Source organism: Amphiura filiformis, chromosome 9 (genome assembly GCF_039555335.1).
Source record: "Amphiura filiformis chromosome 9, Afil_fr2py, whole genome shotgun sequence".
NCBI classification, from domain to species: domain Eukaryota; kingdom Metazoa; phylum Echinodermata; class Ophiuroidea; order Amphilepidida; family Amphiuridae; genus Amphiura; species Amphiura filiformis.
Genome location: NC_092636.1, coordinates 25,145,024 through 25,170,351, shown reverse-complemented (window position 1 = coordinate 25,170,351; position 25,328 = coordinate 25,145,024). Strand labels below are relative to the sequence as shown.

At 35.8% G+C, this 25,328-nt stretch overlaps 1 protein-coding gene across 2 annotated transcripts in view; it reads left to right on the top strand.

Moving 5' to 3' along the window:
• Nucleotides 1-2,743: 2,743 nt before the first annotated feature.
• Nucleotides 2,744-25,328, top strand: part of LOC140160791 (E3 ubiquitin-protein ligase SH3RF1-like) — a 64,862-nt gene continuing 42,277 nt past the window's right edge. Inside the window, exons 1-2 of one of the 2 annotated variants that reach the window (XM_072184094.1) lie at nt 2,744-2,805; nt 3,326-3,748. In XM_072184094.1, coding sequence (XP_072040195.1) covers nt 3,416-3,748 — 333 coding nt within the window. In that variant the 5' untranslated portion in view covers nt 2,744-2,805; nt 3,326-3,415. Of the gene's footprint in view, nt 3,047-3,325; nt 3,749-25,328 lie in introns of both variants that reach the window. The other variant, XM_072184096.1, reaches the window with a different exon arrangement.

The following is a 25,328-nucleotide window of genomic DNA, read 5'->3' as shown; positions in this document are numbered from 1 at the left end:
TCAATACACAGATCTACAGTAGATGTAATCAATACACTACTTCATCAATACACATATCTACAGTAGATGTAATCAAGGCACTACTCCATCAATACACAGATCTACAGTAGATGTAAACATACTAAACAATGCACTACTTCATCAATACACAAATCTACAGTAGATGTAATCAATACACTACTTCATCAATATACAGATCTACAGTAGATGTAATCAATGTACTACTTTATCAATACACAGATCTACAGTAGATGTAATCAATGCGCTACTTCATCAATACACAGATCTGCAGTGTATATAATCAATGCACTACTTCATCAATACACAGATCTACAGTAGATGTAATCAATACACTACTTCATCAACACACAGATATACAGTAGATCTAATCAAGGCACTACTTCATCAATACACAGATCTACAGTAGATGTAATTGTAATCAATGCACTACTTCATCAATACACAGATATACAGTAGATGTAAGCACTGAGGTACAATCATAACAAATTGGTTGTTCCAAGGTGGAAATTGTCTTCTGGGCAGAGAACATTTCATTATAGAGCTGCCACTTCATGGAATAGACTTCCTTTTAATCTCTGTGCGAATTTGGATTCACTAAGCTTGAATGAGTTCAAGAATGCCCTATAATTTTGTATGTATTTGAGACATTAATAAGGAACTTATAGCCCTCCTCATTAATTTGTTAATTGGAACTTGTTCTATATTTCCATGTTTGTATATTAATAATTTATATTCTTATAATGTTATTTGTATATCAATGTTTTATGTATGTTATCGGGGCTTCCAGGGAGACCAGTACTTTTGTATTGATGGAATTTTCCTGAATAAATAACGAATAAATAAAAATAATACTTCATCAATACACAGATCTACAGTAGATGTAATTAACGCACTACTTCATCAATACTTAGATCTACAGTAGATGTAATTAATGTACTACTTCATCAATACACAGATCTACAGTAGATGTAATTAATGCACTACTTCATCAATACACAGATCTACAGTAGATGTAATTATCGCACTACTTCATCAATACTTAGATCTACAGTAGATGTAATTAAGGTACTACTTCATCAATACACAAATCTACAGTAGATGTAGGCCTAAGCAATGTAGGCCTACTACTTCATCAATACAAATGCAGATCTGCAGTAGATGTAATCACCGCACTACTCTATCAACTTAGATCTCCTATACAGTAGATGTAAACATACGGTACTAAACAATGTACTACTTCATCAATACACAGTAGATGTAAACAATGTACCACTTCATCAATATACAGATCCACAGTTACTGTAGATGTACTACATCTATTGTAGATGTAAAGCAATAGGCCTATACTACTTCATAAATACAGAAGGAAAGAAAGAAAGAAAGAAAGAAAGAAAGAAAGAAAGAAAGAAAGAAGAAAGAAAGAAAGAAAGAAAGAAAGAAAGAAAGAAAGAAAGAAAGAAAGAAAGAAAGAAAGAAAGAAAGAAAGAAAGAAAGAAAGAAAGAAAGAAAGAAAGAAAGAAAGAAAGAAAGAAAGAAAGAAAGAAAGAAAGAAAGAAAGAAAGAAAGAAAGAAAGAAAGAAAGAAAGAAAGAAAGAAAGAAAGAAGAGAAAGAAAGAAACAGATAAACAAGAGAGGGTCTAACCCAGGTCAATGTAAAAAGAAAGAAATGGAGAGAGGATAAAAGAAAGAAGAAAAGAAAGAATGATATTGAATATAGGCCTATTATAGGCCTAGAGCGAAAATATAGGCCTATTATAGGCCTAGAGCGAAAAGAGAAAAAGTGAACTTTTTTTTTTTTTTTTAATCGGAGAAAAACTTAATTGAAAACACTAAATAAATTCATCAGGTTTGTTGATAAACATTATAGAAGATTTCATTGAAACAAAACCAAAAGTAAGGCGAAACCGTCAAATAGTGAGTTTACTTTTGGTTTTGTTTCAATGAAATCTTCTATAAAAATTAATTGAAAACAGTTTGACAATCTTAGGGACCGTTCACAAACACTTGTTAGGGGGGGCTGATGCAAAAAGGGGGAGGGGCTGCAAATGGTTGACTCTCCTGGGGGGCTGAACTTGAAAAAATTACCACAAATGTCCCTGGGAAAATTGAGTTCATATGCTTTTTTATGGGGTTGACCCATAATTTTCATGTCAAAAAGGGGGGCCCTGAAATTGTTGAGATCTCAAAAGGGGGGGGGGGCAAAAAATTGTTTCCCCCTAACAAGTGTTTTTAGCCTTAGGAAAGTAAAGTAGGCCTATGACATGAAAATATTAATCACACAAAAAACCAAAGACCTTTTGCTTCACTCTACTACTGATAGTATTTTAAGTTCTGTGACTGAATTTTTTATGCTTGTTTTCATGGTCTGCCTGTTTTCTGCTAGGGTCCCTATATATAGGGACTCTATTTTCTGCTATGAAATAGCGCCACACTGAACTTATTACTGGTCAAAGGTTGCAGTCTTCGAAGATAGTTCTGGATCAATTAACCTTTGACATCTTGTCTATTTACCATTTTGTCTTATCAATACGCTTTGTTTACATTGATGATTTAATTGCTTTAAATATAAGAAAATATACATTTCTGCAAAGAGAAATATATATGATTATAATGAACATATATTAAAGTTTCGCTTTGTCGTTTTTCATGTGTGAAAGAAGTTTCTTCTTGTGAAATAATTATACCGCGCAGGAATCAATTTGGCTGTGATTAGGCCCACATTCAGAGAAGTACAGAATGGCCAAGAAGTGGAGAGTAGGCGAAGTCGTCATTGTCAAAATGTAGGCAAGTACGAGTTATTATGTCTTCGAAACACAATCACAACATAAGAAACGGTGTCAGTAATAGTATTTGATTGTGTTTGCTGTTACCGCTGACTGTTATTGTTTCAAGAATGAGAGTTTTAACAACGTAAATAGTTTGGTAACTATCGCCGCGATGGGCAGTGTGGCGACCCACAAACGAACTGGTGTGTTGACTGCACTGTTGTGTTGGTATTTGGCTACACATCATGACATGGCAGTGGGTGTGTGAGAATTACAACTTTGTCAAAGTTGATGATATTTTTGGAACATAAATATACAGTCTCGGTGTAATTGTTACCTGGACATAGATTTCACTCATGTGGCAGACGAACACTGTACTTGGAAATAATTTAAATTAGTAAAAAAATTACAAATTTGTCAAATAAAAAGCATGCCTGTACCCGCAAATTAATCTAGGCTGTAATGGCCGGGCAAGTTTTGTTTTGAACTGACGTACAATATAAGCTTACTACTTTCTCTTCTGATTTTATTACGTCTAGTGCCAGTACTGAATTCCACAGTTCCAGCAGAAAGTCACTGGCGTTCGCCTACTTGAACAGTGTCTGCACTGCGCTCATTGTCAAAGGAGAATGGAGGACCAATCGTCAATTTTAGATGTTTTACCCGAGTGCTCAGTCTGTTTTGAGAAACTTGACGTCACAAGTCGTGTACTACCATGCCAGCATACCTTTTGTATGCGATGTCTGCAGCAAATAATTGATGCACGCAACGAACTACGTTGTCCGGAATGTAGAGAACATGTGCCTATACGGCAGGTTACAGAACTACCTACAAATATTTTGTTGGTTAGAATTTTGGATGGTCTGAAGAGACCGGCAATTGCTAGACCTAAATCAACATCACCACCTGGCAGTAGGACTAATAAACATGGAGAATCTGCAGGAACTTTTCGTGCAGCAAAGGTAAGCAGTCATTCTTGATATTTTCAGATATATTTTGTTACTCGAGAATTCTAGCTTCAAATTTGCATGATAGTTCCGCATTTTATGTTGAAGTGCGTTGCGATCATTTTTTGGTCGGACAACGGTGCAAGTTTTTGCAACAGAGCAGGTTATTTATTTGTTAATATTGAAATTTGGATGAAAGATATTTCGATGAGTAATTTTTTGAGCAAGATTTGCCTATTTTGGACAGTCTAAAAGTTTGCTGAAGTGTAATTTTAGCAACATTTTTGATGCGATCGCCTGTCGTGATCGGCTGTGTTTACTTCTGAACTTCCATTGCTTTTACACAGTGTCATGCTTCAGCGAATCTGACTCTAGAGATTTTGAATGCACTTATGCACAGTGGTCTCTAGCCTAGAATGTGAAGCTATCGGTGAGCAAATTCTTGACTAGACTTCTCGAGCAAATATATTGTGATCAAATTGTAAATTGTAAACAGCTTTTCGTTTGCCCACATCTTAGGTTTCCTAACCCAGATTCTAATTTGGTGAACCCAGTTTAATTTGTTCCTTGCCTTGCTATAACATTCAAAACTTTGTATTGCCGTTAATGTTTTGAAACTTGATGCAAAGTATAGATAAAACATTTTCTCTGTAGAAGCTTAATACGGTACTTCAGAAATATGTTGCTTGGGTGAGGAATCATCTAGAACAACCATGATGTTGAGAGATGACTTCATTTTTCATTTTCCAAACTTCAAAATGTACAGAGGTGAGATCAGATGGTCCTGGAAATAGGACCAATATATCCAGACTTTGGCTTCCTCGAGTGAGTGATGTCAGTACTTTGTCAGAGTTACTTCGCACATGTACAGATATAAGTACCGTACTGCCTTTGATCGTGCATGTAAACACCCCAGTGTTTTGAGTTGACTCATGCGATATAAATTATAATGCTACATGCACTGGAGCATGCACTGACAATGACATCACTCTCTTGAGGAAGCCAAATAGTTGACCCAGTCCTGAAAGAGGCTAGTGGATACAAAAAGTTATCTTGACGGCAAGTTGGCCTACTCATCAACAATTGAAAGACAGAAATGGCTATCTTTTAGAATACCCTACCATTTTTTACATTCACAGTGTATGTGTATGGGTCGTTCATAAAAGACCCCCATTGAAAATCTACAGTGGTAGGGTATTCGAAAAGAAATACACAGAAATGACACATACCGTCAGGGTTCACAGTTTTTCGCGTTTTCGCGTCCAGGGCACTTTTGTACTCACTGGACCCGGAAAAAGTAAGATTACATAACCTGAATGGGTCCAGCAGGCTGTGCTTGGACCCGGAAAAATCCCATCCAAGAAATATTGTAAACATGGTAAATAGCATTGGCGACATTATTGTAACGTAATATTTGCACGATCCAAAGAAAAGTCCACCTCTTCTACAGTTCCCCTTGTATCACTAATCAAACATCTGTGCATGATATAGCAATGGGTGAGCCCACACTGTGTATCATGTAGCAGCGATTTTAGTAATTGTATGTAATTTATGAATGAAAAGTTGTTAAAAAATATGCTGTGAGCCGACTGAGCTGAGTCGGTGGTACATTTCCTGGTGACAATTACGAAAACACATTTTTGCGGTAGATGTATTTTCAACTGAGCAAATATAGCAAAATAACAAATAATTTAGATGATTAAAGTAGTGCAATATTATTTGGTAGTAATTGTAGTTTTATTGAGAATAGTAGCCGATCATGTAAGTCGTCTTTTATCCAATAATTGCTCGACTTGGATAGGTATTGGTTGCCTATTTTCGACATACTTCATGCGCGCCAGTACTGAGTAAGTGAAGATGGCACTTCCGGGTGTTCCGCCTTCCGTACATCGGATGCATAAGTGCAATTTGGACCCACAAAAATCAGCTTGGGACGGGTCCACAAATTTCAACTAAATGGGATCTGAATGGGTTCAGCATAAAAAAGTGGACCCGGTTATTTGAGAGCAAACTGTGAACCCTGCATACCGTCTATGCAAAATACCTAATTCTCGAACATGAGAGCCAACTTGGGTACGGCATGCACAGATATGTGCGTCGAGCATACATGCATTGTACTATCCAAAGACAACACACTTACGATGCAAACACAGCTTTTGAGAATTAACCAATCAGGTTTTCGAATACGGTCAACGTTAGGCAAGATCTGAAAGGTTTAAATTCCATATTATCCAATTTATTCCAAAAATTGCAGCGACATGTATCTTGAGCAAGATTGAACAATGAACATTAGAAAGGGTTGATTTATTCTTTTCAAGGTAAAGAATGAAAAAAATATTTATCATATTGTCTTAAATTTGGATCTAGACTGTAAGTGTTATACTAGAATTACTACATGTCAGCTTTTGAAATGACTACAAAATTTCCGCCCATTACAATAATTACAACGTAGACTGCATTTTCGCCTAGATGTTCTTCTTCCACAAAACTCGTTTGCACATTTCATCAGAAAGGCAGTGGCAGATTTAAGATGTCAGGAAGTCAGCCTGACAAGGGTCCCTCTTCCTATTTTGGACTATGGGCCCCCTTGTGGCCTGCTGCTCTCTCTCCCGGCAACGCAAAGAAAAGAAAAAGAAGTACTGTAGCTTTTTCCTTGTTCTCTTTAGGCGTACTGTATAAATATGCACCACATTTGGTAAACACCTTGATTTGGGTATGGTACATAGAATAGTGTGACATTACAATTTTTCTACGCTTCACACCAAATAAACCCAATATATGTGTATCAACTTTTACTTCAAATTGTATGAAACAAAAATTTCCATGCACTGCAAGCGCAGGTATCTCAGAAAGATTTGGCTGAAATAATGCTCACTGGGTAATTTTTTCTTAACACCCCCCACCAAAAGGCCAGGCACGCCACTGAATCTGAACTCCTTACTATTTAGACTTTTCCGTAGTCCACTTGCCAATTGTGCATACTATGGCTATTACATTTAAGCTTAAAACTCTGATTTAATTAATGTGTGCACAATTGATAGATTTTCACAACTGATCTTTTCAGTCACCGTACGCCCTCTGTTTGTTAGCTTCCCAAGTGGACTACTGACTTTGGATTGCAGTTAACATTTTTAACACGGGACTCTATGGAGAGTTAGGCCAAAATTGGCCTAACTAAAATTGGTCATGATGTAATGCATCTTTAAATGAATCTGGCTTGTGATTGGTCGCCCAGATCTCGTTATTGTTTAAATCCTCCCGACACGTACTGGTACCATTAACTATATACATGGTACACAACTATCTAGGGAATGCGGCGCTTTTGTGCTGGCGGATGAACGTCACGCATCTAGCGCCAGTATTGTACCACCATGCTTAGTCTTGTGGTTAGATTTTATTGATAAACAAGAACGACTGACAGTGTGTTTTAGAGAACGAAGTCCCGGGTAAACAGGGGTAAAGTTCTGCTTAAAAGTGAAAGTCCATAGTCGCTTTTTTCGGATAATAAACTGGCAGATTCTAAAATTAGAATTGTTCAGTATTGAAGTGTCATTATAATTATGCCATTATGATATGTTGCATTCAATAATATAAGCCTCACGTGAGGGCCTATACTTTACTTTTACTGTCACAAATATAATTATATAAACTTGTTCATAACCATTTAATACTAGTATTTTGATGTAATAAATATCAGTATAATTTTGAGTTCAACTGAATGCGTTCATCATGATTAATAACATTTTTATTTATCAAAAATCGACTATGGCATAGTCTACTTACTATTGGGCCCCCGGGCTATTTTGCTGACAGCCTGGCCCTTTTCCTTCAATCCGCCACTGCAGAAAGGGGATTTGATAGTGTGCTCTACATGCAGGGTTCGAATTCGTTTAAAAATTTTGCATAGCAGTTTTTGGTTAATTCATCATAATCAGGATACTTCCGTATACCAAAGCACTATAAAAAGTGCTATAGAAATGCAAAATTGGGTAGCAGTTACTTCAAAATATGGAGCAAACTGCTATGCGATACAGCCGAATTCAAACCCTGTCTACATGTAGTATTGATTTGCAGATGGACTATTTCCAGCGCTCTTAGCCTAATTATGAATGTGTTTTAATGCTTCTGTTGAGTTTATCGATTTTTCTACTGGGGCTCCTAATTTTAAGCAATTCATTATGTGAGAGAGATCATCAGAGGCTTTAATCTTAACCACTGAGTAATACATGTATAATCAATTTCAGTGCAAAAGATAGTGCCTGATCGACACTGATTTGGTTTTTAACTCATCCAACTCGATAACATGGATGGGGAGGAGGGATGGTTCAGTGAACTTTTGTGTCATCAGTTGTCTCACTACATGTATATGGACCACAATGGCCTCATCCCAATGGCATAGTTAAGGCCCGGCAAAAAACGAGATCTCGCTTTTCACGCCGTGATTCTCGCTATTAACCAATTATCTCGCTTTTAAAGAAAGTTTCCAAGCAGTATACTTACTATAAAAATGTTGCTTTATGCCATAAAAGTTCGTTGAATTCCATGAAATGAACTTCAACATCGGTAAAGAGTGCAGAATTACTTAATAAAAATGACATTTCATTGCAAATGAGTTCAAGTTTAGGCCAAATATCGTTATATTTATTGAATTATTGGAATATTTTGACTATAAAACATAATTCAAGGTCAAATTTTTGTCACTTTTTTGCCGCCTGACGACAAGGTAGTAAAGGAAGCACATCCTCACTGTTGTCATTGACCGAATCTGAACAACAGAGGGCTTTTTTATGGAATTAAAAAAATAAATTTTTTTTCGGATTTTCGTATTTTCGGGGCGTTTTTAAAGCTTCTTGTGTCATTTTCCGGGGGAAATCTCGCTTTTCTCGCTTTTCAATACTTTGGATCTCGTTTTTTACTTCAAAAAATTGCGTTTTTTGCCGGGGCCTAGGCATAGTTCAATAACCTCAATTAGACAATCATAGTGCAAAATTTGACCTCATGTTCCAGAGTATGAGTTTTTGTACTCAAAATTTCAAAGGTCATGCAATGAATGTACTAAATGTATTGGGGGTTAAACAGGGTTCGATTTAACTTGGTCGTGGAGCAAAATGCTCCCCATTTTGACAACCTGCTTCACAAATATATGTTGTTAAAATATTGCTATACATCACCGTCCTAAATAATATTTTCGCTAAAAAAATTGCTATGCTAGTTTTTCAAAGTAAATCGAACCCTGGGGTTAAAGAATTGTGCCCTGATAGATGAGCATGTTGTGGAGTCTAGTGTCTAGTCACCCTGATTTATTGGTATTTCAAAGAAACGGTCAAAAGTCAATATCTAGTTCAGCTTTGCTGTAATGATTTTCAAAAACATCAATACAGCATGATGGTTGTTTGTACGCCTACAATGTATTAATAACCAGCAGTTGGATATAATAAGAATCATTAAAACAAGATTTTAAATCAATAAAATTTCTTCACTAAAATATAATAATATCTGGTGTAATTTTTGTATAAAAGATACCAGGCTGCTCATGAATGTATTTTCGTTGTTGATTGTCGTTGTTTTTAAAAATAGAAAAGTAATATGTTCATCCACCATGTCCACCAGCAAAAATAAAATGATGAATACATTTCTGCATGTATTATTTTAAATGATCCTGTTCAAATCATGAACCTGTCCTTGGGTGTGTATGAAATGGAAGGTTTACCAGGTCATTCTTTGAAAGCAATATTGTTCGTATTTTTACTATATTATAGTTTCACATTTTTGATGGGAAATCGCATATTTTTGCATTTAAAGCAAAATTAATTTTGTTCTCTAGAATTTATCTTTTTCCAAAAATGCCTATAGTCTGCATGTAGGGCCCTGCAAAAAAATTATGCCTTGATTCTTCAAAATTTGTGCCGGAATGTGCACAATGCTTGTAGAAATTTTAACGGTTATCACTTGGAGGAAGGTGCAGAATCACTGTTGCATTAAATGTGGCGCCCCCTAATCGTAAATAAATTGTGAAGTGGGACTTTAAAAAAAAAATCAACCATAAATGTTCCTAGGAATTGGCTCAACATCGAATACTGAATTAATTTTTTCCCAAATGTCCCAAAAGTGCAATTGCAACCCAAATTCGTGATTTGTGGTGTGAACAGTGCAATTTCGCTTTTTTTGCCAGGCTGTATTCTACATAGGCTCATGCGTGAAGACTGGGAGGGTGCACCCCAAACCAAATCCACAACTTAGATAAACAATTTGCTATTTTTTCCATAAAATGGTCTAACAGCGGTGGAAAAATGTAGGCCCTATAAGATGTTCGCTGTTTGGTGATATTAAGGCATTCAAAAGTCCAAAAAAGGACAATTTTTAGGGGCATGTAAGTGACTTTTGTCCACTTTTTAGGCCAAGGAAAGTCGATTTTGAGTTTCCCGTCACCCCCCTCACTTCATTTTCTGACCTCACTTGAATTCATTATTGTGATTTTCCAAAAAATACCAATGAAAACTGGTTATATTTGCAAAAATAATTATGAATATCCCTTTATTTTTTGTGGAAAAATCAAAATCAAAACATGTATACATTTTGCTGTCAACCTTGCAGACTCTTTGCAATATACTTTTGAATCTCATTTGGGCTAAACATCCATCTTCAAGTGAGTGAGCGGCAAATAACAACACATTTTACATGCGTGTCAGCGTGTTGGTCATATAATGAAAGGCAGACAAATAATGAATAATGAAAAAGTTACCTCACTTGTTTTCAGAAATGATGTGACGGGGAACTTCAAAATTGACTGTTAGGGGCCTTAAGGGGGTACTACACCTATATGGTAAATTTGTGACTATTTTTGCATTTTTCTCAAAAAATAATTATACACTGGTAACAAAAGTTATGTATATTATTGAGGCAAGATATCCAATTACTACACTGAAATTTCAGTGACTCAAGACAAGCGGTTCAGTATATATGATAGGAAACGAGGTACATCCTAGCGGTACCTTATTTCTGATCATAAATAACAAACCGCTTGTCTTGGGTCACTAAAATTCCAGTGTAGTAATTGGATTCCTTGCCCCTATAATATACATAACTTTTGTTACCACTGTTATATTAGTTTTTGAGAAAAATGCAAAAATAGACACAAATTTATCGAGGGGTGTAGTACCCCTTAAACAATAAATTCTGCTTGCATACCTGGGCCTACTGAACTTGATAGACATATTGGAACAAATCTGGTCTGTACCATACCTGTCTTCAGTGTTTTCCCCAGCAAGGTCTCAAGAGATTTATGGCCTATTGGCTTTATACTGAGGTCATGCCAGGTCATGGTTTGTTTTTCCTTCATGCATGTGATACAGTGGTACTTTGTGAAGTACACATGCAACATTCTCAGTACGACAGCAACTTAGCTCACTTCCGGTAATTTTTACCGGCGTGACCTCTGCTGTTACTGAAAATCAGGTGGCAAATACGGTTTTCAGAAAACATCAAAAAATGGAATACACGAGTCGCTTTCTCCCTTCATTTCCATATTGAGCCCATAGATAAGATCTGAAACATGAGTATATAAGGCAAAGAATAACGTAAAAGTTGAATTATTGTGGAAAAATGAATGCTTTTGGTGCGCGAAGTAGCCTAAAAATGAGAGAAAATGCATGTCACGATCACTAAAATGGTTATATCTACAGCTTTGAGGAAACGCCGGTCTAATGCTTTTCTGTTGTGATAAACATTAATTAATCACAGCTTGTATTAAAATTTCAGCTTAAAATGAGTGGTGGAACAACCTAGTCGTAGGTTGAAAAGTTGCGTTCTTTGAGTCCGGCGTGCCGGAAGCGCACGTTGCAAGTGGCACAATGCTTCACGAAATGGATCCCAGCGGGCGCTGTCTATTATACATGTTATGTTGATTAATATAGCAATTAAAAACGCCTATTGTTATATATTTTATAAATGCAAAATACTCTATTGTGTAACAAAATATTGTAGTCGTCAAAGAAGGTAGTATCATCTCATTTAACTGAAGTACAAGCAGTTTTGAAAAGATTGTTGTTGAGTGAGATCCTTGAACATGTTGAACGAGAAATAACATAGCAAAAGAATACCCTTCGCCCGAACAAATTGCGATGGCTTAGTGGACAGAGCGAAGGTATGCAGTGCGAAGGTTGAGAGTTCGATTCCCATGTTATCTTATCGATTATGTGGAATTTTTCAGTTCTTTTTTCTTTTTTTTTCCTCTCCCTTTTGTCTTTAATAATATAGGCCTAATGAATGTCAGCTTGAAGACCCACTTTTTTCATGATTTATTTCTTGTTCATGTTTAAGCCTAATCCTACATTCGAGTTCATATCTTTTAAAAAATGCATTTAAGTTCAGTAGCTTTCAATATGAAATAATCAAATAAAGCATGTCAAACTTAAGTAATTTTAAAAGTTCAAGAATATATATAGGCCTATCAAATAAAGGAACGCAACACAGATTTTCACGATTTTTTAATTGGACTACTCCCCTCCCCTATCGGCAACATATTTTATGAGCTTTTATGCATAGGCCTACATATCAAATCATGAGAACAAATTTCAAACCTAATATTTTGGCATATTTGTAATTTTTACACAATGTCCAACTTACACCTCGGATTACACCTAATTGGAATCAGCCAAGTTCGTTGTCTAGATAGCGCAACTATAACTTTGATGTCTTATTAAGACTAATCCCCCATAGAACACCATAGTTAAGCGGTCAAGATATTAAGTGTTTTCTTTCATTTTTATCTCGCTACTTCTGCTTCAAATGTAACGTGAAAACCTTCCTGACAGTTATTTACTAATATTATAAATATTGTTATAATTTTTGGAATAACAAAACTTTAAATTTGCCCGAAATCGTATATTATGGCTTTAATAAAAATATGAAAACTAGGATTTAAAAATATGAGTTAAAATCAAAGAGAGGTGCTTGCGGGGTTCGAACCAAGATCGAACTTCCAAATACATGTATTTACCACTAAGCCATACCAGAGATATGATTAATGCGGCGACAATAATAGCAATGTTATTCCCAATCAGTGGCTCACTCGTGCATTCTTTTTCTGGAATGAATTAACACCGTCCAAATAATGTAACACAAACCTTTATGCTGACTTTTAAAATTGTTTGAACGTTGGGAGTATTATTTTCAAGTTAAATAACCAACAATGGACAATTGACAATGAAAGTTTCTTTGCAGGAAAAACATCGGCCAGACATATATGGCGTGACAGTAGTCACGCACAAAGATAAACATTTCAACATGTTCAATATACGACTGACAATATACCCCAACCAAAATTCACGAAATTTTCAGGCAAGCTAACTTAAGTTATTCTATAACATGACACCCATTTTTAATTCTGGCGCTTTTTCTTGCTTGATGATATGAACATTTTTGTGTGCGTGACATGCAATTTTTCTCATTTTCCGAGCTACTTTGGACATGTTCAAGCTTCTTTTTTTTTCATTTAATTCAACTTTTACACGTTATTTGTTGCTTTACACAAATGTTTGATGTCTTATCTGTGGTCAGGGTACATGAATGGAGCAATATACGACATGTGTCTTCCATTTCTGGAGCTATTTTGATAAAAAGCGTTTGATGGCTAAAATTTCAACATTGTGTTACGTAACCCGTGTTCACCAACCCGTATAAATTTTCTGTCGAACAAAAGAGGTCACGAAGTTGCTGTCGTACTGTTCTCAGGTTGAAAATCAGTGAAATAATATAGATCACTCAGTTATTCAGATAGCAAAAGAAGTTATGTTTATGTCCTGAATTACATGCAGTAGTATCGAAAAAGCCGGGCGAAAAAGTAAATTTTATTTGTATGCACTAAATAGGCCTGTACAATTGCTAAAAAGTACCCAGGCTAAGTAATCAAGAAAATCTCTCCAAAAACACATCACTAAAGCACTTTAAATAGGCCTAAATATGGAGGAAATTCACTCTTTTTTCCCCTTCATAAATTTTAAAATAAATCAGTCTGTGCCAAAGACAATTAGCATTTTATATAAGTACTGTAATTTTCATTATACACTTCATGCAAGTCACTAAGATCCACAACATGCTCATCTATCAGGGCACAGTTCTTTAACCCCAATACATTTGTATATTGAATGACCTTTGCAAATTTGGGTACAAACACTTATACTCTGCAACTTGAGGTCAAATTTTGCACTATGAGTGTTTAATTGAGGTTTATATAGAACTATGCCACTGAAATGAGGCCATTGTGGTCCATAGTGAGTGTGGAATATTATTATACAAAAATATGCAAGAACACAGAAACTAGCAAACAAAAGGTCTGTTCCTCTGTATACCATTGACTTCAAATTAGAATAAGGTACCATACCACATGGACTGGTTTGAATGAATGGCGGGGTCAAGCGCTGAAATTGAAAACAATGCTCAGGATCCTTGGGCCTAAAGCTACGGAGCAAGGACAATGCAACCTACCATGAATGTTACATTGTTTTCATGCAAAGAACAATTAAGATTTTTTTGCCCCATGTTTTGATTTTTTTTGTAGTCTCCTAGTTCAGCTGACAAAAAGTGACCTCAGCCCTTTTTTGTGCTTGGCTAGATTCTAACCATTAGAATTCTTACCAATTTTCTTGTTACATATTCTTAGGTGTTTTTATGTATTATTTCAAATCATTCACTAAGGACTAATAACATGTACTTTTTTGTATTACATAGTTTGACATTTTATTGATGGTGTACATGAAATGCATGCTACTTTATACTAGAATATACTCACTGCAGACAGGCAGACAGCAAATAAAATGTTTAAATAACATTCAAAACATAATTTCAAAAACTTATTGCAAAACAGAGCTACCAATACCATAAAATATTTTGCAAAAATACATTTTACGGTCACATTATGACAACATAAATTTTAAAAAATGTTGCAGTGTTTCGGGTTTTTTTTTTCAAATAAAATGTTTCATGTAGGCTTATGCCGACATTTAAATTGTTGACCAAAACCAAAATGCGTCTAGAACACGTAAAATGTTTTAATTGCTGGCACATGCATTTTATATGCACCAGTGGTAAAAATGCATTCAAAATATCAAAGTACCTCTATATTGCACTGGCCCTTACATGCATGCTGCACCATTAAAAGTCCCCAAGTCAAAGTGTCACTGTGTCAGCAGTCATTATCGACCCAAATAATACATGTAGTTGATTCATTTGAAAGAGCTGTGGCTATTTTGGAGAAGAAAAAAATAGCAGGTAAATGTGAAGAGAAAAGACAGAAATAGAGAAACACTAAACAAGAATTTTTACAAGAAAAATGGGTGATAAGTCTTTACATTTAGGGGGCCTACAGTAATCAATGCTCCCTTCCCTCAATCCCAAGAATCAGGAGATCAGGAAATGAATTGGATAAACTGATAACCTGTAATTATTCAGAGGCTGCTACCTTTAAAATTTAGATGCCATAGTCCGATGCAATGATAATATTTGTGTTTGACAGTAGCAGTACTTACTACATCATGACTTACTAGACTATCAGTATCACTGCGATCATCTTCTTTAGAGTAATGAACACTACCTACACATACAATGTAGGCATCTTGAGTATTCTCAGTGATGCATGATATGATTTATGAGAGACAGAGTTTAGGAACAGGTCATTCTGTCGATTTATTTTCTTTGATGGACAGTATTAATGCTGAATGCATTCCAAAAATGTGCCAAAAATCCATTCTTGTTTTGTACACACATGTGTTGCTGTACCCAGGCCCGTACGCAGGGGGGGTGCGGGGGGTGCGACCGCACCTCCCCAAATTTGCAAAAGTATACAAAAAGTCCCAAAATTGCAGACTTTGCGAGCGTAGCGAGCAAAAAAATCAAGTTTTTTACGCTTTTTTGGTCAAAAGGTCCAAATTTGGGGAAGAAAGTCCACTTTTCACAAAATCGCCCCTTGGAAAAAAAAGTCCACTTTTTCAAAATCAACACACAACAAAAAAAAATCCTGCGTACGGGCCTGGCTGTACCAATATTTGCAGATGTTTAATATGGGTCAAAGGTTCATGAAAGTCAGGGAGTGGATATAAAAATAAGATGATTTTGATTCTGAAATTATAGAAGCAAATTTCATTTATGATTTCAGAGGCACACAAATACTGTTCATTATTACCGGTATGTTTGAAATAACATTATGATGGCAGTACATACAGGCATCAGGGGTGAAATTAAGTGGGAGATGGGATCCGTTTAGAAAAAAAAAACTCTGCAATGGCCCCTGGTTCCATCTCGATTTTAGTTGACAAGGGGACACTTTCTCACAAAACTGGCCCCCTGGATAGTGAACCAAAAATATCTAATTGCAAGCAAATAGTGCTTATTTAACTCATCCAGCACATCTTTATTTTTATTGGCCCCTTGGTAATTGGAAATGGCCCCTGGTTCTTCCAAATAAGAGAGCTTGAACCAGGGGCCACTTTGGCAAAAAAAGTGGCCCCTGGTTCAAGCTCTCTTATTTTCACCCTTGGCAGGCATGTCTAATTTTCATCTTGTAAAGTTGTATTAGTTGTCTTTCAAGCAATTTTGAAGGAGGACCTTGCCATTACCACAAGTATCGACTGCTCAGTGACAGACGTGGGTACAATGTAAGTGCAATAGCTGCCCTGTGAACATTTGGCAATTTACACACAGTAAATATTGTACTCATCTACACATGACAGCTATTGCACTTGGCCACTTCTGGCACTGAGCAGTCAATATATCTGTTTCTTCCTCACAAAATCAGGCTAACTATTGCTGTAACAGGGAGCATGTTATGTTGATTGAACAGTCAATGTTCACAATCTTCAAAATGTAGCCTGAGATTATTTGCTATTTCTAGCATGTCTGTAAGCCTTGTTCAGGTTTGTAGTGTATGATGAAACAATCCCCTCAATGCTCCTGAATCAATGTAAACATTAGTTTAATGAATACCTGAGCAACATGGCTCTTGTTCCAAAATCAGGTTAAACATCTTTGGAGCTACCGGTACTAGTACTACTTCACCGTATAAAAATATTATCCACCCAGCATTACGTAAATTCTGCATATATCGCAGGCTAAAACTAGAACAAGAAATTGAAGGAAACTTAACACAAATCCCTGTAATACTGGGTGAAATGTAGGCTTTTATGATAAAGATAACTGCATAAAATGGATTTTTGTGGATGATTCAGGTGAATTGTGGAATAAAACTTTCAATTTCAGACTTTCACAACCTTGCATGTTCAAGTGGTTATAGGCCTACAGATATTCATCGAGATTTCCAACAAAGAAGACTTTAGTGTGTGTTGATATTTTTCTGTGAAATGTATGCCTTAACAATGTTTATCAAAAAAAAATGCATATATTCTTGTGTTATTTATGCACAATATAACCTCTATTCACCAAAAACTACCATTCTGCAATGACTGCCCTATGTCCTAAAATTGGGACAACAAGATTGTTTCAACATCTTAGGGTAAAACTATGGTACTGTATTTGAATGTTGTCACATATGCCAATCTATTAAGCATTCAGAGTTTGGAATGAAGGTGCCAAAGTATCAAAAGCATGTTTTTCCAGTAAAGAAGTTGGGAATACGAGAGGATGGTCTGTACATCTATATTTCCACACACAGTGCAATTGGGATGGAAACTGGGAGGAAGCTTTCACTGCTTCTTATGATAAAGCCCCAGTGGCCCAATTAGTGTCTGCTGGGTTTGCTTGTTTTGCACTAGAGTAGAGGTCAACATAAACATCTTCAGACTCCTACTAGACAGAAACTGACCTAGACTGGGGTCACATTGGTGGATGCAGAGGAATGAGAGAGGAAATCAAAACAAACCATTTTCATCCACAAAACAAATTTATGATATTAATAATTCCACGTTCACTCTTTTGTTGGGAGTGATCTTTCTTTTCCTCACTCTTTTTCTTCAATCTCTTTCTTTGCTCTCAACACAGACCAGCATGCTTATTAAGATATTAACTTGGCTTGAGCAATTCACTTGAGCCTGGTCCTGTCAGGACCCAAGCGTGTATCCACCTGGACCGACTAGTTTTTAAACAAATTGTATGATTGGATGAAATAATAAATAACATCCATCGTTGTTGGAATATGACAACGTTTGGCAAACAGCAAAATTCTTCACTTCTGTTACTGGTACAAGTGGCTGGATTGGTTTCTATGCTTGATGCATGATCCTTTGTCCAGATGTATGAGCGATGATCTGGGTCACTCTTGCATAATACTTTAATTATAGGTTAATAATGAATGCATCTTACTTGTTGAGAGTGAAATTGTACAAAATAATGCACACATACTGAGATGTTGATGCGTCTAAAGCACGAACCCCGAAGGGGCGAGCGCATTAGACGCAGCAATATCTCAGTACAAGTGCATTAATTTGTACAATTTCTTGAGTAACAAGTAATACGCATTTATAAACCTATTTCATACAAGAAAAAAAAGAAGATTTTTGCTAATTTTAACAAATGTTGGAAAATACAAGCAAATATAAATGCATCAACCCGCAAAGAAAATGAATCAATCCTACGCGATGCAAATGCGTGCGAAAGCACTGTTCGTGGTACGCGGGGTGCACACCTGTGCAATTATAAATACAATATTAATGCACTTTCGAACAGCTTTTCTGATTGGCTATGTGGTTCTATGAATGGCAAATACTTACTAGTATTTGAGTTTATAAATTTGCCCACTCTGAAATATAGACAATATATAGTCATTTAGGCTTGCATACAACTACCACTAGTAGGCCTACATTGTACCATTACCTTTAAGGGGGTACTACACCCCTGTGGTAAATTTGTGACTATTTTTGCATTTTTCTCAAAAAGTAATAACACACTGGTAACAAAAGTTATGTACAATATTGGGGCAAGGAATCAATTACTACACTGAAATTTCAGTGACTCAAGACAAGTGGTTCAGTATATATTATAGGAAACGAGGTACATCCTAGCGGTACCTTATTTTTTTTATCATAAATAACAAACTGCTTGTCTTGGGTCACTGAAATTCCAGTGTAGTAATTGGATTCCTTGCCCCTATAATATGCATAACTTTTGTTACCACTGTGTTATTAGTTTTTGAGAAAAATGCAAAAATAGACACAAATTTATCGAGGGGTGTAGTACCCCCTTAAAAAAGAAAGAAAATTTGTATAAAATGTTTTACTTGCTCATAAATTATGTTGTAAAAATATCATTTCTGAGTTTGTCAAATTTTCAGTTGGAAGTACTGTCTAGAAAAAAAAATCTTACTTGAAATGTTGAATGTACCATTCTATGTAACTAGTGTTCCATCATTGAAACAATCCAGACAGACACATGCAAAATACCATTCCTATTATAATAGTTTGAATTATTATTTGTTTTAAATACATGTATGTGTAGCTACATTTACGACGATGGTTTGTTGCACTTTGACATTTAGAATGGAAATGAACATTGCTTTCATAATAATTGCAAAAAGAACATCAAAGATGACGGCTGAGTTGAGCGAGGAGTACCGGGTCATTAAGACACTCTCCGACGGCACAAACAAGTTCCAATCCATTTTCTAATGGGAAATTAGCAACACCATGGCAATTGAATTGGATAAATGGCTGGGAGATAGACACATATTTGACATGTAAATGCATTGCCATGATTACGCCAGGCCTATGGAGGTTTTGCTATCTTCGTAAGTGTTTTCCTAGCACTCTGGAAATAGCAAAACGGTTGTGATGTGGTTTGAGGCATTATTGTGGCCTTGTAATGCAGACATTTGCAGGCAAGCCTTGGCTTGTGTTTGAAGAGATAATCAGATAGTTGGTTATATGCTTGACTTGATACTCATCGGTTTGTAATTAAACAATTGTCTGCTGTGCTCATCAATGATGGCATCTAGATATGTACGTCATCAGATTTAACCAAGACTTTTAAGCTTATCAGGAACGACATTTGTAACATTGGCTGCCACTCGCAACCAAAATACCAACCATGGTTTCTTAATCCTAATCCTAATCCTAATCCTTACCCAAAAACTTCAGCTTAAAAAATAAGCCTAACACTATTCTCTTGGGGTAACAGTTGTCATTTGGCAGCATGAGCATAAATCCCGGGTAATGTGTCTCCTCCCCCCCCCAGCTTTTGGCAAAATGTTCCAATTTTTGTTCATGTTCAGCCACTTTTTGACAATTCAGGCCAATTGTCCCTCCCCCCACATACATTTCAAGCTGGATTGGTGCTAATGTTTGGTAGCATGTATTGTGGGTTTAGAATAAGCTACAACATTAGCCTGTACAAAGATTAAGGTTTGGTTCTGGATTAGGTTTAGGGTTGGGTTAGGATTAAGTGAAAATTGTTTGGCAGAATTGTTCTTTAGTACAGAATTCCTTTAATTCAGTCAAGTTGCAGACCTGTGTATTCATAAACTCTCCGATATATTATGCCAATATGTTTAATGTTTTAATGTTGATTTGGGAAAAATGTGCACTATTTTAAACCACCAACAACTAAAAAGCAATTTTATCAAGATTGGGTAGGTAAATCAAATACAAAATTTAAATGTGTCATTTATAAATACATTGTTCTGACATGTTTTATTTTTATTGAAATCATCTTTCTAAAACTGAATATACATGTTCATATATCACTCTTACTCCTTTGATGTTTTGATCTAAATTCTCTTATAGATTTAAAACTGAGGGTTTCAATAATAGTTTGCCTGCAGCATTTCTTCGGAAATGAATTCCTATGTTTGCCATTGAGTTGTCTGCGACCTGTTTTTACAAATGCAAGTTCCTTTTCAAATTTAATTTGGAGAGCTACTCTTAGGCAGCTTGGCTTTTTAATTGTATCTTGTGGCAGGGAAGTGTATTTTTGAAACAATTTTAGCAGGCCTTTTGTGTTGATGCCTCTGTCTGGCTCCCAATTTGGAATGGATGGATAATTTGATACTAAACCAAATGCAATTTGCAAACGCTGAACTTCCTGGCCAATATCATTCATCCACATTTGCTGTAAGTTGAATTTGTGGGAATTTGTCGCTTTTGGTGTTTTTGAAATATTGTTCATTTTATAGTTTGTTGGTTTTGTGAATAATTTAGCCAACACTTTTGTCATACATTGTAATAATATTTACCTTGAAAGAGCACATTAATTTTAGGTGCTTTTTCATTAATGTAGGGACAGGGACAGTGGTGTAGCCAGCACTTTTTGAGAGGGTGGGCAAAGGGGGGGGCAAGACAACTTTTAAGGGTGGCAAAAAAGGCATAAAATATCAGCATGATCAGGGCAGCCAGCATCCCAAGGGGGGGGGGGGGCAAAACTTCTGATGGGTGGAAGCTGCCCACCTCTGCCCCCTGGCTATGCCACTGTGACCAAGTGGATTTCATAATTTTACAGAAAAAAGTGATATGAATAAAATCATATCACTTATTGTGTGATGCTGTGAACCATTTTGAGATGTGTGGAGCACAGATAGTGGAGTACCTCATAGTTCATACCTGGAAGGTACAAATAGGGTGTTCTTGAAATATTGTTGGACTTACCTACCATATACCTTGGGAAGGAAAAGTTAAGTGATGTTGGCAACATCAAAAGTAAACCTCTTTTGCATTGCCTAGCTGCTTGCCCTGTAAATGCCATTCTGCATCTGATCGTAATCTAATAAAACATCACATTTCATTGGAAGAGTTGAGCCATCTGAAAGCTGAGAGCTACCATGTAGGATTCCTTAGTATTGGACTATTAAATGAAAGTTTAAAAGCACAAGACCTGTTAGGAGGAAATTGGGATGCAAGCAAAGGTTACAACATACAGTCAGGTTTGGAAAAATTAATGTGGAATTCACAAAGCTCATTCCAGAGAAATTTTGTGATAAATTTTGGAGGGAAAACATGAGATTTGGAGGAAAATTATGCTTCTCCATGTAAAAATTGCATTATTATGGAAAATTATCTTTGAGTGAAAATTGGATTATCTTCCTGGGAAATAAACACATTTTCCAGCTCTGGTTACAGTAGAATACTCTGGTTACAGTAGAATACTCTGGTTACAGTAGAATACTCTGGTTACAGTAGAATACTCTGGTTACAGTAGAATACTCTGGTTACAGTAGAATACTCTGGTTACAGTAGAATACTCTGGTTACAGTAGAATACTCTGATTACAGTAGAATACTCTGGTTACAGTAGAATACTCTGGTTACAGATATTCATTATCCATTCAATGTTTTATGATTTATACCAGAAAAGTTAAAACCATTTGATTTGGATGCATATTCTTGTTTGAATTGAGTTTTTTTCCTCACAAATTTTCTACATTGCCAGACACTGCTTTACCTGAATAATTACTCTGTACATTTTTAATTATAAATAAGGAAGAACCTTGTAACCAGGTTCCAATCAATCTATACTTCAATTTAATCACATTAACAGATCCATTGTTTTCTTTTGTTTTCTTTTTGCATATTTGTTGTCATGGCTAAATGGCACTGTTTACACTGATCTCCATGGCTTTATGGATGCATTTTCAGGTGAGTGGATTTGTAAATTACATTTTAAGGAGATGTTGCATCTGAGCGTAACTACTGAATAGGGTCTACATTTTATGAGTAAAATATTAACTGCACTACAGAATGTGCACTAGTCTATCAATACAAAACCCTTGCTTGTAAAAAAAAAATAAAATCCCATTTAGATGATTGGTATTTCTTTAACTGTCAAAATTAAAACTTGTGGTTTGAAGAAGGGGTTATACGTAACTTGAAATTAATAGATAATGCAGCAAGAAAATACAAACACTTGTATCAGAGTTAATTTTCATCTGGTGCATGAAATTGAAATTATTGAAACATGATCCTGTGCATCCAATATTTCCCTAAATGTTACTATGGACCACAATGGCCTCATTTCAATGGCATAGTTCAATAACCTCAATTAAACAGTCATAGAGCAAAATTTGACCTCAAGTTGTGGAGAATGAGTTTGTGTACCCCAATTTTCAAAGGTCATTCAATGAATGTACAACTGTATTGGGGTTAAAGAACTGTGCCCTGATAGATGAGCATGTTGTGGATGGTACAAACATGGTAAAATGCATCAATGAAAGAACCTTTCAGCTGCCATTCTACTGAATAATTGAAGCAAAAAAAGAGAAGACCACATTGTCATTTAGTAAAAATGTCTGTAGGACGGCAGGTGATGGCTTCAATTCCTCGACAAGATGAACAAGGAAATCAAAAACCTGTTGTGAATACATTGTATGAGGAACTTCATCTTCCTCTCTATCCCCTTTGGGGGATTTCAGTGGTGTTGCCATTCTTTGACACCCACATTTGGGCTCCATTTGCCATTTCCCACTGCACTTTAGGTGATGAGTTATGACACAACAAATAAAAGAATCGATAGTTGAGTGATAATTGGGCTCCTTTTTGCATTGTCATTATGTAGTGCCATAGGGATGGAAAGCTTTGGCAACACTCCTTTCAATGTCTTTTCAATGTAAATTGCAGAGTTTCCTTCCCCGTGCCTTCTAGTGGAAAGGGGTTTCAATGTGATTAAATCTGCTGGAAGATACCAAGAAAAAGCAAGTTTGAAATCGGTATCATGCTTTTGTTAAAAATAAGATCAGGAAACTGAAGTCCCATGATCAAATTCGTGCAAATTATGAAATGAGAGCACATCAACCAGACATTCATATTTGCTGACTTTTGAGATGAAACGTGAAATGCAGCATCTTTTTATATAAAATATGCATGTATAAAAAAACGATGAGGGTATTTTTATCTTATTTTATTTTATTTTATGTTAGCAATTTTATACTTTGGAATAAAGTGCAAAAGTATGTAGGCATGATGTATGCAGTCTATTGAACATATTGTTTTTTTGCTAACAATGTATTTCCATTGCACAATAAGAAGATCGAAACAGATGGACAAAAATCGGACATGCAGGCTGAGCAGGCATACAAATTACAACAAATAAATGCACAAACAGCAAGCTTGAATTGCGTTACCAAGTCTGTAAAGTTGAAATTTTTGAGGAAGATAAATTTTTACGTTTTTTGTGCTCAAAATAAGTGAACAATATGTAAGAAAACTCAACATCGTGAATTAAAGACAAGCAAAGTCAAAATTGGCCAAATGTGAAATTATACATTCATAAAAATTACCACTAAAAATAGAGTATTCCACTGGCATACATTCAGCCCGATACAAGTCTGAAGTCCCCATTTCGGATTGATTCAATCGTTGCGCTAAATGGTGGGGAAACACGAGAAAGTCACAGCGCTAATAATCGATGTGATCTAACACCAGGTACATTAGCGGGCCAATCAATGGAATACTTCTGTCAATTTGTTAATGGTTTTGTATTAATTGAATGCTGAGCTAGTTTTTGTAATTGACCATCGCTAGCTGACCTTGTGTCTATACAGTGGCTGAGTTAATTGCGATTGTTCAATTTTTTATTTTTTTTGCTCTGTTGTGTGCTATTCAAATACGTGCCTGTTCTAGTGGCTGCTTGTTCCAAGTGGTTTCTTTCACTTATTAAAAAAAAATTATGCCATGCATAGAATATTTGGGCTATTTTTAACCAGTTTCACAAATTTGCACAAATGAATATTTTTTCTTTAGGAAAGTAAGAAATAATGATGAATAATACTATAATACTAGAAGTCAGATTAATTTTCAGTAAGAATTGTCAAATTCACAAGTATCAAATACTATTGCAGTTTGTGGGATGTTTTCAGGAATATTGAAAATGGGTTGAGGTGGTTAAGGTGGTTATGGAGGCATTATAAAAGTGCTTTAAGCATGTTTTAAACAGATTGATTGAGTAGAGCAAAGTACACTGATCAATATGCCCTTTGTTTGGAGTCAATCGGACATACGGTTTTCAAAATATATCAATTTATATTTCTTTGTATCTCATTGTTTTTATCAATAATCAATAAAGTTAATGAGCTAAAATGACTGGAGAAGCTCATTTACATATAATTTTTGCCAATATTTTACTAAAAATCCATGCATAAATGTTCAGGGTACTTTTATTTTGCATAATTGTGCCCTGAAACTTGGTCAAAGTGTTTCTAATATGTTCTAATGTATTATATAGTGAAGCCGCCCCTAATTTGCATATTTGCATAATTAATTAGCATTTATGCAAATAAGCTCATTAATTATGCAAATATGCTAATTAGAGGGCGGGTTCACTATATAGTAAATTAGAACATATTAGAAACTTTGACCAAGTTTCAGGGCAAAAGTATGCAAAATAAAAGTACCCTGAACATTTATGCATTGATTTTTGTCTCGCCTGATAAGGCAGGAGACTATATAATCACTTTTCCGTATGTGTGTAGGGGTGTGTGGGGGTGCGTGCGTGCGTGCGTGTGTGTGTATGTGACAAATTTGGTTAAAGTTTTGGTTAAAGTTTGCCTTCCGCCTATTTTCTCGGAGACTAGGAGTCGCACATTCCTCAAACTTGGTGGGTGGGTGCACCTTGACCCGAGACAGAACCAGTTTGTATTGGTTAGTGGTTCAAGGTCACTGAGGTCATCC